The sequence below is a fragment of the Propithecus coquereli genome, unplaced genomic scaffold (assembly GCF_000956105.1).
Source record: "Propithecus coquereli isolate 6110/MARCELLA unplaced genomic scaffold, Pcoq_1.0 Scaffold66, whole genome shotgun sequence".
Taxonomy (NCBI): domain Eukaryota; kingdom Metazoa; phylum Chordata; class Mammalia; order Primates; family Indriidae; genus Propithecus; species Propithecus coquereli.
Genome location: NW_012152618.1, coordinates 3,775,572 through 3,793,410, shown reverse-complemented (window position 1 = coordinate 3,793,410; position 17,839 = coordinate 3,775,572). Strand labels below are relative to the sequence as shown.

General features: G+C 37.8%; 2 protein-coding genes across 3 annotated transcripts in view; one reads left to right on the top strand and one right to left on the bottom strand.

The window, feature by feature from the left end:
* Positions 1-4,651, top strand: part of TBCE (tubulin folding cofactor E) — an 18,695-nt gene extending 14,044 nt beyond the window's left edge. Inside the window, exons 11-13 of one of the 2 annotated variants that reach the window (XM_012660308.1) lie at positions 241-300; positions 4,069-4,160; positions 4,370-4,651. In XM_012660308.1, the coding sequence (XP_012515762.1) occupies positions 241-300; positions 4,069-4,160; positions 4,370-4,462 (245 nt within the window). In that variant the 3' untranslated portion in view covers positions 4,463-4,651. Of the gene's footprint in view, positions 1-240; positions 301-4,068 lie in introns of both variants that reach the window. The other variant, XM_012660307.1, reaches the window with a different exon arrangement.
* The window catches only part of B3GALNT2 (beta-1,3-N-acetylgalactosaminyltransferase 2), a 61,149-nt gene continuing 46,674 nt past the window's right edge, over positions 3,365-17,839 (bottom strand). Inside the window, exons 9-13 of the mRNA XM_012660309.1 lie at positions 10,292-10,417; positions 9,140-9,299; positions 8,531-8,587; positions 5,841-6,008; positions 3,365-4,144 (exon numbers count right to left, since the gene is read on the bottom strand). Coding sequence (XP_012515763.1) covers positions 5,874-6,008; positions 8,531-8,587; positions 9,140-9,299; positions 10,292-10,417 — 478 coding nt within the window. The 3' untranslated portion in view covers positions 3,365-4,144; positions 5,841-5,873. The remainder of the gene's footprint in view (positions 4,145-5,840; positions 6,009-8,530; positions 8,588-9,139; positions 9,300-10,291; positions 10,418-17,839) is intronic.

The window sequence follows — 17,839 nt, the reverse complement described above, 5'->3', positions numbered from 1 at the left end:
GCCTCCCAGAGTGCTAGGATTACAGGCGTGAGCCACCGCGCCTGGCTGGTTCAGATATTTTTGTTGTTAGTAATTCGTGGAAGTATTAATAAAGAAGTTTTAAACATCAGTAAGACCTGTTCTTAAATTAGGATTGAGCCATGTCGTACTGAATAGCCATATCATTTGGCAATCCCAATTAACTTGCATGCATAATTTAAATCCCTATTATAGTAGTGATTTTTCCTTTTTTCCTTAAAGCACTGAAGATAAAATGCCCTAATCAACTTGATCAGAAAGTCCTAGAGAAACAACTACCAGGTAAGAAGAATTCGCGTATCTTTTCCTTCCTTATACTTTTTTTTCCTACTTCCATTTGGTGGATGAACCTTCTTTATACTTCTGAATTATTAGCCTGTGTATGAGTTGGCTGGAATTAAAACCTTTAATTCATATCTGAAAGTGTGGACCTCACAGCTTACAGGTTTTCATTAGTCTTTCATAGTCTAAAATATAATCAGTCATGCTAGTATCACTCTCCCCATCCTTCAAAAAGTTCAGGTCTCCCATAACTTTATCAGCTTATCTTGAGAACAGTTTTGTTAAAATCGGAAGCCCCTGCATATAATTTTAGTTTTAACCAAAGGCCTGAGAGCTTGAGTGGCTTAGCCTTTCAGAGGAATTCCCCAAGGCCACTGCTGTTTCCAAAGAGACTGTTACACTGGTTTTGGGATCTGTCTTATCATCCCTTCATAAAAGAGGACACACGGCCTAAGTGAACTGAATTGTTGGGATATTTGTGACTTTTCTTACATTCTACTTACATTCTGCTCCTTACTGATCAGGAGTCCCTGCAGAAAAAATTCTCAGATGCTCTCTTTTAATGGACACACTGAAATGGTTTTCTTTGGAAAAACTTCAGAAAAAAATTTGTGCTACTGGTGCTGAATTAGTTTTATTCAGAAAATAAATACTTTTGTGTCAGTAAATTAGATCAACATAACTTACCTTAAACTTTTCCCCAAAAGAAAAATGAAATTACAGTCTTATTTTTTAAAGTATGCCATGATACCGTGTATTCTCAAGATATATAAACAGGTTAAATTTAGAGCAGTGAGGATTTGAAAAAAATGAAATATATATCAGCCTAAATGACTCTAGTATACTGCGATTCCTTGTTTGCCTGTCAGTGCAGTAATTCACATTGATTTTCAGTTTCTATCAGATAAAACAAGCTTATTGTGGCATTGCTTACGACAGGCCTTAGTGTGTTCAAGGAAGTACTTTTCTGATTGATGACCATCCATTTAGTGTTAATTTATCAGTTATTTCTCCATTCTTATTTACTAGCAATCCAGTTTCTACTCCTGTGATATGTAATTTTCCTACTGCTATATAATGATGAATTAAAATTAGTGGTTACTCCTTTGTTATTCTGTTTTCAAAAAATACTGTCAGTAAAGGCCTTGGTGGGGGGCAGGCTAGTGAAAGAGAGCTAGAACTTTTTGTTAATGTTTTTGGCTTTGGATGTCTTTGCATTTTTCCCTTTCCAGATAAGTCAATTAATTCATGGTAATGTTACCACTAATGAATATTTGCTCAAGAATGTTCTCCTTAGACCTGTTTAGTTAAGCTTTCCTTTTCAGGCTTTCTCTAGGAAGGCACTGAGATAGATCCGTCGAGGACTGTGGTCTGAGCATGTGCACAAAAGCAGCCCTAGGCTGGGGGTGACAGGGCCACCTCATCCTTCCACACTGTACACCTGACTGGTATCCCAGGTCTTTTGAGATGTAGGTCCCACTTTGGGAACACTCACCATATTCATTCTGTTTTTATTAATCTTTGGGTAGAACTAACATTAGAATTATCCACAGAAATTATGTGTAATTATCCCTGCTTTAAGCTATTCAGAATCTGAGTCCTATTTTTTTTTTTTCTTTTTTTTTTTTTTTTTTTTTGAGACAGAGTCTCACTCTTTTGCCCTGGCTAGAGTGAGTGCCGTGACATTAGCCTAGCTCACAGCAACCTCAAACTCTTGGGCTCAAGTGATCCTCCTGCCTCAGCCTCCCGAGTAGCTGGGACTACAGGCACGCGCCACCATGCCCGGCTAATTTTTTCTATATATTTTTAGTTGGCCGATTAATTTCTTTCTAATTTTAGTAGAGGCGGGGTCTCGCTCTTGCTCAGGCTGGTCTCGAACTCCTGAGCTCAAACAATCCGCCTGCCTCGGCCTCCCTGAGCCACCGCGCCCGGCCTCCTATATTCTATGAACTCAGAAGCCAACAGATTAACAGTAAGCCAGGGTTTTCACTATTAATTCTTATGTTTCATGCTATGAATATCTAACCACAAACATAAATATCCTCTAAAAAGGAAAGTAATAAATGTAAAATACTATAATACCATTTTTTTATCCATCAGATTAGCAAAAATTAAAGAAAATAATGCTGGCATGAAAAAGCAGTGTCCCCTTTCTGTAAAGTCATATGGTAATTGCTATAAAAAATATATGCTCTGACCAAGCATTCTATCTTGTAGCACTCGTAATGGTAATGATGAAAACAATCTAAGTAAGTGTTTATAAATGGGAGAATGGTTGAATGAACTCTGCTAGGACCATACAGTGTACCCTAATGCACCATTAAGGGAATGAGGAAGGTCTGGGAGCTGTTACTGTGCTGTACAGTAACAGCTGTCACTAGCCACATGTGGTTCTTTAATTTTAAATTTATTAGCCTAAAATTAAAAATTCAGCTCAGTTGTACTAGCCACAGTTCAGGTCCTTAGTAGCCACATGTAGATGCCATGTTGGACAGTGCATGTCTAAAGGAATTGGCATATTGTATGATAAAGAAATACAAGTGGTAGATCAACAAATATTATAAAACCTGTGCATCTTATATGAACACAAGTATGCTTCTAAGCCTTTTTTTAATCACGTTTTTAACACTGGTCATAGGGAGGGAAACGGTCAAATAATTGAGTACCTCCATATTTTCTGAATGTTAAGACAATCAGATGTTACCATAGTTATTACATACATACAAATTGCCACTTTCTTCTATAGACTCAGTGCAAGTAGACAGATTTCTTAGAATTATTTTATGACCAGACTGGCATGGCTTGGGAATGTGTCCTTTCCATTGGTGTGCAGGAGTTAACCCCTCTCTGAACACCCTCCAAACAATGAAAGCCAGTTCACCTAAGTCTTCCCAAAGGACTAGATTAAAAAGAGCAAATCATATCACAATTACAAATATTTACCTATATTATTAATACATAAACAAGAAAAAGCCAGTTTTTATTCTAAAATAAAGATAACATTTATTATCACAAGTTGCATAAAAACACACAGCTTTTACAAAAATGATTTTTGATAGAAAAATATTTGTTTGAATACATTGTGATATTTGTAGGAACACTACACTATTGCTGTACCTCCAGCTAAAGCTTCAAAGAAACTTTTTTTTCATCATCAAAATATCCACTATTTACCACACCCCATCTTTGGAAAGAAGTTCATAGTGTTTTCTGAACAAACCAAAGCATTTACTCTTTAAGTTACATTCCTGTGCCTGGTGGTCACTTGTCTGTGTGTTGAACACAACCACACATCATAATAATTAAGCTGTTATAGTTACAGAACAGTAGCACTGGAAAGGACCTTACAGATCAGTCTACACCCTCGCTTTACAGAGGGGGAAACTAAGGCCAGAGGGTGAGAGACGTCCTCAGGGCACCTGAGCCCCACTCCAGTGTTCTCACATTAATTCCTAGGAGAGTAATCACAGGTTTAAAAGGAAAACTTAATGATTCATTCCCGTTTATGCTTCTGTGCTAAGAATATCATTTCTGATTTAAGAAGAAACACGCTACTGAAATGGCATGAAATTCACTGTCAAAGGGCACTTAGGTTGAACACTGGCTCCATTTCCCGCAGTTCCCCAAATCACTCCAGTTTTTCCCTAATTCCGTATTTGGATAAATCGACACTGTGAAATCCGATGTAGCTACCACTGCAATTCATGGGACCCAGTTTTACAGATCAGTCATTTGGGAGAACTGATGGGTTTTTCTTTTCTTTGACAGACTCCATGACAATTCAAAAGGTGAAGGGACTGCTGTCACGTCTTCTCAAAGTTCCTGTGTCAGACCTTCTGTTGTCCTATGAAAGTCCCAAAGTAAGTTGCCCAGCAAAATACAAAGTCACGCTTACTGCCCCACATTGTGGCATTAATTGTCTCTGTAGTTTGATTCTAAATGGGAGCCCATATATGCTTGTATATATGATGTCTTTAAGGGTAACCTGCTGCTTGGGGGAGCATATGTGTAACATGCTTTGTCAGATCTGTCTCAATCACACCTCTCCCCACCTTTGTTCTAATTTCAGATGCCGGGCAGAGAAATTGAACTGGAAAATGACCTACAGTCATTACAGTTTTATTCTGTGGAAAATGGAGATTGTCTGTTAGTGCGATGGTAACAACCAGCGACTAGACTGCTTATCATGTCTGGGGTTCACCGAAAATAAATGATTTCTTGGAACAATTCTGTCAAAAAATGAAGTTTTACAACTTGCCCTAAGTATAACAAAGGATGTATTTTTTGTCGGGAAGAGATCATTTCTAGGCTTGTATATATAATAGCAATAATAAAGGCCTTGAACCTACTAGTGATTTTCTGATCTTATTTCATATTTATTTTTACAGTTCATCATTGCATTTCATTGTGTGAAGATTGACATATTAAACAGCAATTAGCTACTCTAACTGAACACAGTTAATGTCTGTCATAAGACTAGCTTTAATGGAATTCTCTATCGATACTACTATTTTAAAAGGTTACTAGAATGATTTGGTTGGTCATTTTGGGAAATGTCCCTTAAACTTAGAGCGATATAGCCTCTATGATGTATAACATAAATGCTATTATCTCTTCTCAGTTGTACTATTTTAGAGTGCTTAAAAAATTAATCACATGCTTTTCCCTACAGTTATACCTAAACTGAGCATATCTTCTACAGAAGATGACCAGCTCTGACTGAAATTTACTTATAATTAATTAAGTAAACATTATACAATGATAAAAGGAAAGCAAAATTAATTCTTTCAGAGTGTCAGCAATTTAGAAATATCCTTCCCTATGGCACCTAAAACCCTGAGAGAGGTATTTGCTTTTATTCAGTCACAAAAATTTAGTTTTTTTTTTTTTTTTTTTTGGAATACTAAACTGTGATCTTCAGGATTTATATTAAATGACAAAAGAAAATTTGAGTATTAGTCTACTGTATAAATGTGAACTTCCTTAAAAAACCAAGGTCCAGAACTGAGAATCATATTGGTTCCTTTTTAAGTTCAAGTTGCCCACTTCATTCAGAGAGCCACAAAAATCAGACATTATTTCCAGAAACCCCAAACTTTGGTATAAGCAACCAATGCTCAAATAAGTGATCACACAACATTTCTGTTATTTCTTTTTAGCTGATAATTACAGAGCTGTCCTGCAATCCAGCTCGAAATTCAAACTCTTGGTTACTAATCAAGATTTCTGAGCTAGGCCAAATTTTAACCAAAAATGATAGGTAATGATGAATTACTAATTAGCAACAATGCATCAGGATTTAGAAATATTTTTCCTTTTATAAAACAATTTGGTATTTTTCAAATCATCTTCCAATATATAAATAAAAACTTTTCTTATGCTACAGTATCAGTTGACTTTTAAAAAGGAAATTTGTGCAAACATTAAGAAATCCCACATTGGTCACAGGTGAAAGTGCTAGCCCATAATGCTCCTGGAAAGACCATATTGCCAAACCTTAGGCTTCCTTCAGACTTCCACTCGGATTATCATTTGCCTACCCTGATTTTAAACACTGCCACTCCAGATCCCGGTCATCTCGCCTCACACTGACAAGGATCGCCGCACAGCTCCTTCAGTCCCCACAGTTCCGTCAGTTCCGGTGGAGAATACTGAGGGGAAGACAACATTCCCGTCTCGCAAGTCTTCTCACACAGCCACAGGCTGTCCTGTTGAAAAACAGAGCTGGTGTGAGAGTTGTGAAACTGTTTTAAGAGAGACAGAAAGCAAACATAAAGGCAGCTTTCTTCTAACGAAGCTGAAATTATTTCAAGGACAATTCTGTGTGTGAACAGACGGGTGAGGTTTGGGGGCGGTACCTCCTGATTTGGGAAAGCACCAGGCCCCACAATCCCGTGGCTGGGGAACACAGAAACAATGCAGTGTGGTGTGTAACAACTCTGAGTTAGCAAATCGAATTCTATAATAAAGTTTGGAAGCCACAAATGGAGAGTTTCATATTTGCTATTAGAGGAGAGGGGGTTGGTTATATAGTAGCATTAGTAACAGCTACCATAAAATGGAATGCTTACAAATTAAGAGAGTTAAGTTACTTGCTCAAGGTCACCGTGCTGGTAAAATGATGGGGTGACTCCTGAACCCCAGTTCTCAATCACGACTATTTCCCGGCTATGTGAATTGGCTTCTGTTTTCAGCAATATAACAGAACACATTTACAGAGAAACTCATTCAGTTAGAGAACACGAAAATGCTGGATAAAATTAAAAATATTGGCCGGGCGCGGTGGCTCACGCCTGTAATCCTTGCTCTCTGGGAGGCCGAGGCGGGCGGATTGTTTGAGCTCAGGAGTTCGAAACCAGCCTGAGCAAGAGCAAGACCCCGTCTCTACTAAAAATAGAAAGAAATTAATTGGACAACTAAAAATATATAGAAAAAATTAGCCAGGCATGGTGGCGCATGCCTGTAGTCCCAGCTACTCGGGAGGCTGAGGCAGAAGGATCGCTTGAGCCCAGGAGTTTGACGTTACTGTGAGCTAAGATGACGCCACGGCACTCTAGCCCAGGCAACACAGTGAGAGCCTGTCTCAAAAAAAAAAAAAAAAAAAATTTATAAAGCATGGCTGACCTCGGGTGAGAAGAAGAAACAAGAGAAAGTGCTGGAGTCAGCATGAGCCTTGAAGGCATCTGCTGATCCTCAGGTTTTAAAAGTCCATGCCCCATACAAACGCAAACTACTCCATTAAAAAAAAATAATCATAATAACAAAAAAGTCCATGCCCAAGGACAGGAGACCAGACTGCCACAGAGAGCCAGAATCCCTGAAGAGCCACAACCTCCAGGGTACACAAGAAAACGAAACTTCCTGTACAGAAAGTGACTTGTCTGTCTCAGTCTTGCCTGAGTGGGACGGAAAGGAGTCTCCCTTGACATGTTACCACAGCTTGCACTTAGGTGGGTCTGGAGGTGTTAGAGTCTAAGCAGCCCCAAAAGTCCCAAGCCAGAAATTTGAAGTATTCATAGATGGTAGTGCCTTTAGGTGCATGGCAGAAAAAAATGTAAACCGTCTTCGGTAGAAATGCATTTTAAATACAGGCCTTGGTTTCCAAAGATGTGAGGTCACAATAAAAAGTCTCTCAACGCATCAGGAAACAAGCCCCATGTACACACAGTCTGCAGAAACAACAAACTGCAGCATCAGATCTGCGAAGACTACAGATCCCAGAATTATCGGGTACAGAGAGTAAAATAATTATATTCAAAGTTCAGTAAGCCAGAGATGGGATTGAAAGTATGACAAAGGAATAGGACTATCAAAGCTGACCAACTAGATTTGGGTTTATTTCTTGTTCACCCTGAACTGAGTGTGCTGCTCCCAGCTGAGTGGGGTCCCAGCTGCATGCAGGTTCCTAATCTGCAGACACTGCATACTCTTTCTGTGCCCTGCACCATGTACAGCCAAAGTGGAAGTTGCAAGAATCTAGGATTCAACAGAAATCTCTGCGGCAAAAGCCAGCTTTGTGCTTACTTTCTTCCCAGGACTCCTACTTTCCATTTTAGTCTCTGCAGACTCATTTTTTTTTTCCTGGTTTTGCAATTAGTGTGCTTTAAATGACGTCTTGCAATATTTTATCCAGTGTTTTATTTCTATCAGTCAGAGGGCTGAAGGGTCCTTAGGCTGCCACACTGCTGGAAACTCAAGTCAGTGGATTCTGTCATTAAGTTTTTTTTTTTTTTCCTGTCATTAAGTTTTAAAGCTGCAAAGAATTTCCGATCAAATCTATGAAAACCTAATTCTTCTGTATAGATAGGGGAACTTTCATAACATTTCCTTTTGGTTTAAACTGAGAAAAATACTGTATGAGAAATAACCTAGGTCAATTACTGTGAATTAAATTAGGAGCACAGCTATGATGCTAGAAGATCTTCATTCTTTCTGCCCAGGGTCTCATACACACCACAGCTTGAGCATCCCAAATCCAAACATCCAAAATCCAAAACTTTTTGAGCACCAACATGACATTCAAAAGAAACGCTCACTGAAGCATTTCAGATTTTCAGATTTGGGATGCTGAACTTGTAATTTTAATGCAATTATTCCCAAATCTGAAATCTGGAATCTGAAACACTTCTGGTCCCAAGCATTTTGGGTAAGGGATACTTAATCTGTATATAGAAATCTCACTTTCTCAACTCTTAGGAACCCTGAGGCCAGCCCCCAAAGATCTGCTTACCTGGTATCTTTTAGGTCCTATGGCTGCCATCCAAATGCCCATGCTTACGTCTTCACCCTATATGTGGCCCATAAAGTTTAAATGTAAAAGTTTAAAAGCTTGTTTCATTTGTAAAGACAATGTCACACCCACTTCCATAATAAACAATCGACTTCTTTGTTATTACTTTAATATGAAATGCCAAACGTGGATTAACACTGACACACAAAGTAAAAGCTAGTGGCCATTAATATGAAGCATCCACACCACAAGGTAATGAGAAGATGATACAGTCAGGAGACAGCCCATTCTTCTCATGTACTTGAAGTCTTCAGGAAGTACTTTCTGGTCTTTCTCCTTATGAATGAATAACAATCTTTATATTCTTCCAGGGATTATACTTGTAAATACAGGCAGAAAACATAGGCTCAAAAAAGACATAGGAATAAAATTTAAAGCCAAGATTTGAGGGACAGGAGTGTGTCCTTAACCTTTGAGGGGTGATTTCTACACAGAAAGAACAACATGCTTTTCCCCCAAGTAAGTGGGCTCTGCTTTCGACGACGGAATACTGGGCTGAATAAAACTTGGTTTGATGAGTATACACTGAGGTTAGAAATCCTTCAGTACCTGATAGGTCTTTAATCTTTCCGAGTTGCTTGCCAGCCAGTCGACGATGTCCCTGGAGATCACATACCCTGACCCGCACGCGAAGGCAGGGTACGCAGGACTGGGATACTCCAACTCCTGCCACTTTCCCGTTCGGTCAACTGCCCAGTTCAATCTGAAACTGAGATTAAAAACAACATGGCTTCTTGTGTTGGTCTGACACAAACCCTGGCACTATTAAACTTGAATCCTTTATCATCACTACAAAGGAATAAGCTTCTAAAAGTCAGGATAGAAGATGAGAAAATATTTTTTTAATCTAAGGGAAGGAATATTATCATTTATCCAGTGGTGTTTTATATAAAAGAGTGGTATATTAAATTTTCTCAAAGTTGCATTGGTGGAGTTTCTGAAAGAAAAGTACTAGAAGATTACCCTGTATTTCAGTATATACTAAAAAAACCAAATCACTAATCCCTATTATATTCCTGATGAAGCACAGAAAATAGTTTCTGAGATGTGTCACAAATTTATTCTAATATAAAAGGTACAGCAGGCTGGGCGCGGTGGCTCACGCCTGTAATCCTAGCACTCTGGGAGGCTGAGGCGGGCGGATTGTTTGAGGTCAGGAGTTCGAAACCAGCCTGAGCAAGAGCGAGACCCCATCTCTACTAAAATTAGAAAGAAATTAATTGGACAACTAAAAATATATACAAAAAATTAGCCGGGCATGGTGGCGCATGCCTGTAGTCCTAGCTACTCGGGAGGCTGAGGCAGTAGGATCGCTTGACCCCAGGAGTTTGAGGTTGCTGTGAGCTAGGCTGACGCCACGGCACTCTAGCCCAGGCAACACAGTGAGACTCTGTCTCAAAACAAAAACAAAACAACACAAAAAGGTACAGCAGTGTCTAATGTGAGTACCATTTATTTCTAGGGCATGAGAATAGAAGTTACATCATTTTCCCTTTTTAATTAAATTAGCCTGAGGCTTTCATTTAAAAAATATTTTCCTCTAATTGTAGAGTAATAAAACATTAACCCAGGAGCCTAATACAAAATTTCGTATCTCAATTATATTTTCCATGTGAAAAAAATGACTTGCATATTTCATTCTAAATTAATTACATTTGGTCAGGTACAAGAGTGCCAACGGGCTAACAATGGTTAACTTACTTTCCCCACCAAAAATTAGGCCCATCCAGATTCTTTTGGGCAATTCTATTAAATACAGCTTCTAAGTCTATATAACAGTCGTCGTCTGTCTTTAGCAACAAATCGAAGCTGGTTGTTTCCACAGTCCTGTTGGCAAAAGAGTTATGAAAGTCAGTATGACCATACAAAGAAACTAAGCACAACACCAATGTGGTGGCATTGCTAACAGTTTAATTCAAAATTGTACCTGTGCTACCCATATGTCTCATTCCTCAAATGCTGGGAACATTTGCTCTAACAGAACTTTGCTGCTATCAACTACAGCCCTCAGTTGGTATTTACTAAGTGGCATAACACAGAGACGTACCAAGCTGATTTTAAAAGGTAAAGGAAAAAGAATACAATGAAAAAAAATCTGGCTTAAGTGGAATATATGTTCCAACAAATGCCTCTTAGGCATCATTCATGTCAGGCTGCCAAATCTATTAAACATTTGAACTTTGTCCCGTGTGTTCTTAAAAACAAAGGCCCAGGATAATGGATCAGGTGTTACACCTGGGCCTCTCACAGAAAACACTACTGTACAAGATGCATTCTATGCTATTATTTATATACTCTATTCAAGATAATTTATGGTTTTAAAAACCTGAGCTATATCATTGAAACATACTTCCCCTTGGAAACAATTTCCAACAATTAAACTATTATAAATGACCTTCTGGAAGGCACAGGAGGGTGACTTCATTTATCCAGACATAAAAAAATATATAATGGCAACTAAAGACAAAATTCATTACTTCATTTCACATTGACAATCCTGTCCATCTCTGTTTAAAAATGCAGAGTATTGTAATATGACAGAAATCTCAATAAAAGAAATCCAGAAGAAATTTCATTAGGTCAAAGAACAGTAAATTTAACAACAATGGGTCCACAGCAACTAGCATAACCCTATGTTTCTAAAGTTTATTTCTAATTAACAGCATAAGGTATATATAATACTTGTTTGCTAATGAGAAATAAACTTTCATGATGAGGGATATTTAGGTCACTGATGAGTCAACTGAATAAAGAAGGAATAATTAAACTTTCATTGACAGTGTGGAGGGAGATGGGTGGGGCCGGCTATGGGTAAGCGGTCTCAGCGCACACCCGTTGGAAGGTTACTGGAGCAATCCAGGCAGAGAAGGTGATGGCCCTAAACAGTGGAAGCAGAGACGGAGGGGAGAGGCCAAAATCTGAGATGGGTAAGGAGTAGAAGAGACTAAACTTAAACTGTAGGTAGTACTGCCCCAAATGGAACTTCTACACCTGGGAAGTCTGTCTCTCTAGAAAGTCCTAGAATCCCACAGTCCTGATTTTCCACTTCCTGGATCTCCATTCCCACTATTCACCCCCTCGCCTTGGCCTCACCTACAGCTAGAACTCCCATTAGTGGCCGTGAGTTAAAAGAAGTTTCTTTTTCTTACTACAGCTGTCTAAACTTAATCCTGGTAGGTATTCTAGACACATCCAAATTTCCAACCCTCATTTAAATCTTTCTTCTACCCACAGGATGACTCCAAAATTATATTAATATGCCCCAACTAGGAAATGTTACTGTCCGTGAGCTGACTAGATCATCTAACTCTCAGGACCAGGGAACTATGTCCGTAAAGTACTGTACTTAATAATCTCTCACTCTCCCTAGGGCAGTAGTGAAGAAAAGAAAAAACAGACCTTAGACCTCACGAAGAAACAGCATAAGGTTTCAAAAAACAAAAGACAAAGATGTGACTACCCTTTATAGGTTTAGCCTAGACAGAGATAAGAGTTCAAAGGTTTTAGTTCTGCAGTCAAGGTAGACAGTATCAGTGAACTCCACAGCAAATTATGGGATCCTAGGATAACTAATACTATTAGTAACCATGTATATGTTAATATTATTATATATAAAATAACACTTATTATATATTATTGTTGCTGTTATTATTGTTATAAGAGTAGAAATTACTACTAAGATCCAAGAAACACTGGAGTGTCCAGGAAGGTATAAATATGATAGACTCTAAGAGTTGTGGAATTTCAGTAAGTCATCTATATAGGAGTTTTAGAATCAGGGCAAGCAGTTTTTAAATGGAGTAGAGAATGAAAATATAAAGTGGATATTCAGTTGAACAGAATTCAGATCAGTAATCTAGATACAAATGACTATAACTGGGGAATATGGGCAGATGAGTATAAATACTACTAAAAACAAACCATTTTTGAACTCAACGATTTTCATCTAATGCTGGCTTGAGACAACCAGGCAAGTAGGAACGACTCAAAGTAAATCAATTTTTGCCTTGTGTATTTTTGATAGGTCAGTATCATTCACATTATGGATCTGCTGATCAAAATAAGTGGCAGCATTTTAGAAGCTTGGTCTTCACAAGGAGCCCAGATACATACAATGGTCACACCACAGGTGTTCAGCAGTTTTAGGTTTGTTTTTGTTTATTGAAATCTCAGAAGTTTGAAGTTGATAAATTGTTTCTACATCAAAAGATCAATGAGCCAGGTATAGTCCCAGTTACTCAGGCAGCTGATGAGGGAGGATCGTTTGAGTTAGAGACCAGCCTGGGCAACATAGCGAGACTCTGTATCAAAAAAAAAAAAAAAAAAAGAATAAAAATAAAACAAGTTCTAGCTAACCAACATTTTTACAACCTACCATCTATAGAAGTTCAATAATTTTGCAGGAACATTTCGATAAGTGTCGACAACATCCACAAAAACAATATCATCATAGGTGCTGCTCTCCTCCTTCAGTAAGGCATCTTCCTCGTGGAGATTACTTTTATGATCAATAAGTCTTCCGGGGCGAGAATGAAGGTTGTGTAAAAGAGCATCACCTTCTACAAAGGAAAAAAGTTGAGAACTGGAGAAAAATGCTATTGCAAACTTAAGACCCAGAAGCTATAATACGATGTACACTAAAATTCTCTTCCCAAGGCAACCTAACAAATACAGTTGTTTGGAACTTTAGGTAGGGAAATGGGAACTCTCATACATTGCCAGGTAGTGGTCCCCAAACCTTTTGGCACTAGGGACTGGTTTCATGGAAGACAATTTTTTCATGATGACTGGAGGGTGGGGGCGTAGGAGGAATGCGTGGGTGGGGGGGTGTAAGCGGAGCTCAGGCCGCGATGCAACCGATGGGGAGTGGCTGTAAATACAGATGAAGGTTTGCTCCCTGCTGCTTACCTCCTGCTATAAGGCCTTTCCCCCCATCTCCTAAGTTTCATGGAAGACAATTTTTCCCCAGACAGGGTGGGGTGGCACAACAGCAGAGCTCCTCAGCTCGGTCCCTGAGGAATGGGTCTGCAGCCTGGCTGGGGATTGGCGACTTCAATTTGGAAATATCTAGTTAGGCTGAAGATATGTATACCTTATGGTTGAGTCTGCTTGTAGATATACCCTATAGACATTATTTTTAAATGGTCACAAGGATATCCATTGCAGCATTGTTTGTAATTGTGGGGAAAAAAAATGGAACCAAGCTAAATGCCCACTGATAGGGAAAAAAAACCGAATTGTGGTATATTCACATAATGGACTATAGTAGTTAAAAAACTTAACCTGATCTTGCACGTTAAAAGGAATGGCACTGAAAAATAATGTTGAGTGAAAATTTATAAGTGATATATTGATTCTATGATATTATAAAATACCCAAAACTATGTTATTTAAAGATATGCAAATATGTAGTAGAAAGTAGAAAAATAAGAATGGGTGGGGTACATGTAAATTTTAGGACAAGGGTTTCCCTTCTGAGGGGAAGGGGAGGAATGGGGCTAGGGAGACCTACAGGTGTCGGGGGGAGTTCAACTGGGCCTATCATTTGTATTTCTTAAAAAAAAATTGGAAGCAAATATGACAAAATGTAAATACCTAATAATTCTGAGCAATGGGTACCTGGGTGTTCCTTTCAGTATTCTCTATTTCTGGTATATTTATATTTCATAATAAAAATAATTATTAATGCTTAAAAGACATTTTATTTGCCCTCTCACAAGTTAATGAATCACTTGTCACATGTGTGCAGGGACTGTCCCCAGATCCTATTAATTTAAAGCAGTAATTATGTCACTAGGGCAGGGGAAGTCAGGATTTTCTCAAATGTCTTGATCAAATTAAAGAAAATTTCTGAAGAATAAAAAGAAAGTGAGCTGTAGAGGGTGGGGAAAGGAAATGAAAGGTAACAGCAGTCCTCTCTTTGTCACTGGAAATGGAAAGGATGGAGGTTGGGGTCTGAAGACTTACATGTGACTTCTGCCTCTACCACTATGTGTGAGATAGTGACAAGTTACATTTGTCTCTGGACTGTAGCATTCTCATCTATAAAAGGAGGGTGGAACTAAATCAGTGGTTCTTAGGAATGATTACGGACATACAGATTCCTGGGCCCCAAGCTTAAAGATCTACTAGGTCTGGGGTGGAGCCCAGTAGGTCTGTATCTTTAATGGTCACTTCTCTGACTCTCATGCAGGTGAATTACAGACAGACCACAGACTGCCCTTTGAGAAACACAGGCCTAAATGACTTCTAGTCCCTTTTGACTCTAAAGATAAGGATAAATAAATACAGATGGTCCCTGACTGAACAATGGTTCCGTTTATGATTTTTTGACTTTACAATGGTGTGAAAGCGATACGCGTTCAGTAGAAATCGTACTTTGAGTACGCATACAGCCATTTTGTTTGTCACTTTCAGTACAGTATTTAATCACACACGAGATGTTCAATACTCTATTAGGCTTTCTGTTAGATGATTTTGTCCAACTGTGGGCTAATATGAGTGTTCTGAGCATGTTTAAGGTAGGCTAGAGGCTAAGCTATAATGTTGGGCAGGTTAGGTGTGGTTAAATGCATTTTCAACTTAAGATGAGTTTATCAGGATGTAACCACATCGTAAGTCAAGGAGTATCTGTACAATTTAACACTTGAAGGAAAATGAAAGTGTTATAAAACTGCAGTAACAGGAAAATGGCTGGTAATAAGACGACAGCAGAAATTAAGTATAAGCCTTTTAAACTAATGAGTTACACATTTTAACTGCATATATCTGAAAAATGAGTATAAATATATTAAATTAATATATACCAAGAAAGGGTGTCTGTTTTTGCCACTTCTATTCAACATTGTACCATATGTTCTAGCTGAGACAATTAGATAAGGAAAAGGATAAAAGACATCCACATTAGAAAGGAAGAAGCAAAACTACCTCTATTAGCAGATGACATCTTGTATATAGAAAAGCCTAAGGCATTTGTAAAACTATTAACCAAAAAACGACACATTCAGCAAGGTTGCAGTATATAAGATCAATATACAAAAATCAATTGTATTTCTCTATATAATAGTAATGAACAATCTGGAAATAAAATTTTAAAAAATTCCACTTACAATAGCATTAAAAAATAAATATGTAAGAATAAATTTAACAAAAGAAGTGTAAGCTTTTTACATTGAAAACCACTAAACACCACAGAAAGAAATTTAACAACACATAAATGAATGGAAAGACATCCCATGCTCAAGGATGTTCAGAGACTTAATACTATTAATATGGCAAAACTCCTCAGATTTATCTACAGAATGAATGCAATCCCTTTCAAAATTCCAGCTGTTTTTGGGGTTTTTTTTTTGGAGAAACTGACAAGCTGATCCTAAAATTCATTTGGAAATGCAACAGACTCAGAATAGCCAAAACAGGCTTGAAAAAGAAGAACAAGGTTGGAGGACTCACTTCCAGATTTCAAATCTCACTGCAAAGCCACATGATCAAGACGGTATGGTACTGGTATAAGGATAGTCATATAGATCAATGGAACAGAATTGGAGAGTCCAGAAAGAAAGACTTACATTTCCAGTCACCAATTCTCAACAAATGAGTGCTGGGACAACTGGATATCCACATGCAAAAGAATGAACTAGAATCTCTACTTCCCGCCATATACAGAAATTAACTTAACGTGATGGAAGTCCTACATGTAAGTGCTAAAATTATAAAACTCTTGAAAGAAAACAAAGGCATACATCTTTGTGATCTCAGATTAGACAATGGCTTTTCAGATATGACACCAAAAGCACAAGTGACAAAATTGGATTTCATCAAAATTTACAACTTTTGTGTGTTAGAGGACACCACCAAGAAAGTGGCCAGGTATGGTGGCTCATTTATAAAGAATTCATTTTACAATTCAAGAATAGAATTATCTAATTTAAAAAATGGGCAAAGGATCTGAATAAATATTTTTCTGAAGATATACAAGTGGACAATAAGCACATGAAAAAATTCTCAGTATCATTAGTTACTATGGAAATACAAATCAAAATCACAATGTGATACCACTTCACACCCACTAGGGTAGGCAGGTATATTAGAAAAGACAGACAATAATAAGTGTTGACAAGGATGTGGAGAAACTGGATCCCTCATACACTGACTGTGAAAATGTAAAATGGGCAGCTGCTTTGGAAAACAGTCTGGCAGTGCCTCAAATGGTTAAACATAGAATTATCATATGAGCCAGCACTTCTACTACTACGTATTTAACTAAGAGGAATGAAAATATTTGACCACACAAAAACCTGTACATAAATATTAACTGCAGAATTATTTATCATTACCAAAAAGTAGAAGCAATCTAAATGTCCATCAATTAATGGATAAATAAAATGGGGTATATATCTATGCAGTGGAATATTATATGGCCATAAAAGTACTGATATACACACCCCCCCCCCACATGGTTGAACCTTGAAAACAGTATGCTAAACAAAAGAAGGTAGACACAAAGACCACATATTGTACAATTTCATTACATGAAACGTTCGAAACAGGCAAATCCACAGAGAAAGAAACATTAGCAGTTGTTACGGGAGTGGGGAGGGAAGAATGGGGAGTGACTGCTAATGGGGCTTCTTTCTGGAGTGATATAAATGTTCCGGAATTAGTGGAGATGATTGCAGAACTCTGTGAACACATTAAAAACCACTGAATTGGACACAACACTTTAAAGGGGTGAATTTTTATCTCAATAAAGCTATTTTTTAAATGACAAAAAACAAAAACCAAATCACCCTTTATGTCAAAGTATAAAGTAAGACTAAATACATGAGATTCAGTGTGCTTTTCAATTTTTAACCAGCCAACTTACCCTGAATAGTATATATAAAGCCACCTGCGACTCCCTCCACACCTTCCATGAATTCATGAGGCAATGTACCCTTTTCAGTCTGAAAGGAATAACAGAAGTGTGCTCAATGTTTTATCACTAAACATAAATGTATATTTTAAAATTGATTTGACAAGTCGTAATATGACTCCACTGCAGCAGATAAATCCATCTAAGATATTGGTGCATTTGAGACTTATCATATCACAATATGACTTACAATATGACATATAGCATTCTATTATTTTTGTTATTTGATTACAGTATTAAAGAAAAGGTATACTCAACAGGCCATACAGTGTCCCGAATTCCAACTTACATAGAATCATGTTCTTGTACTTGTTACCATAATGATACAAAAACCA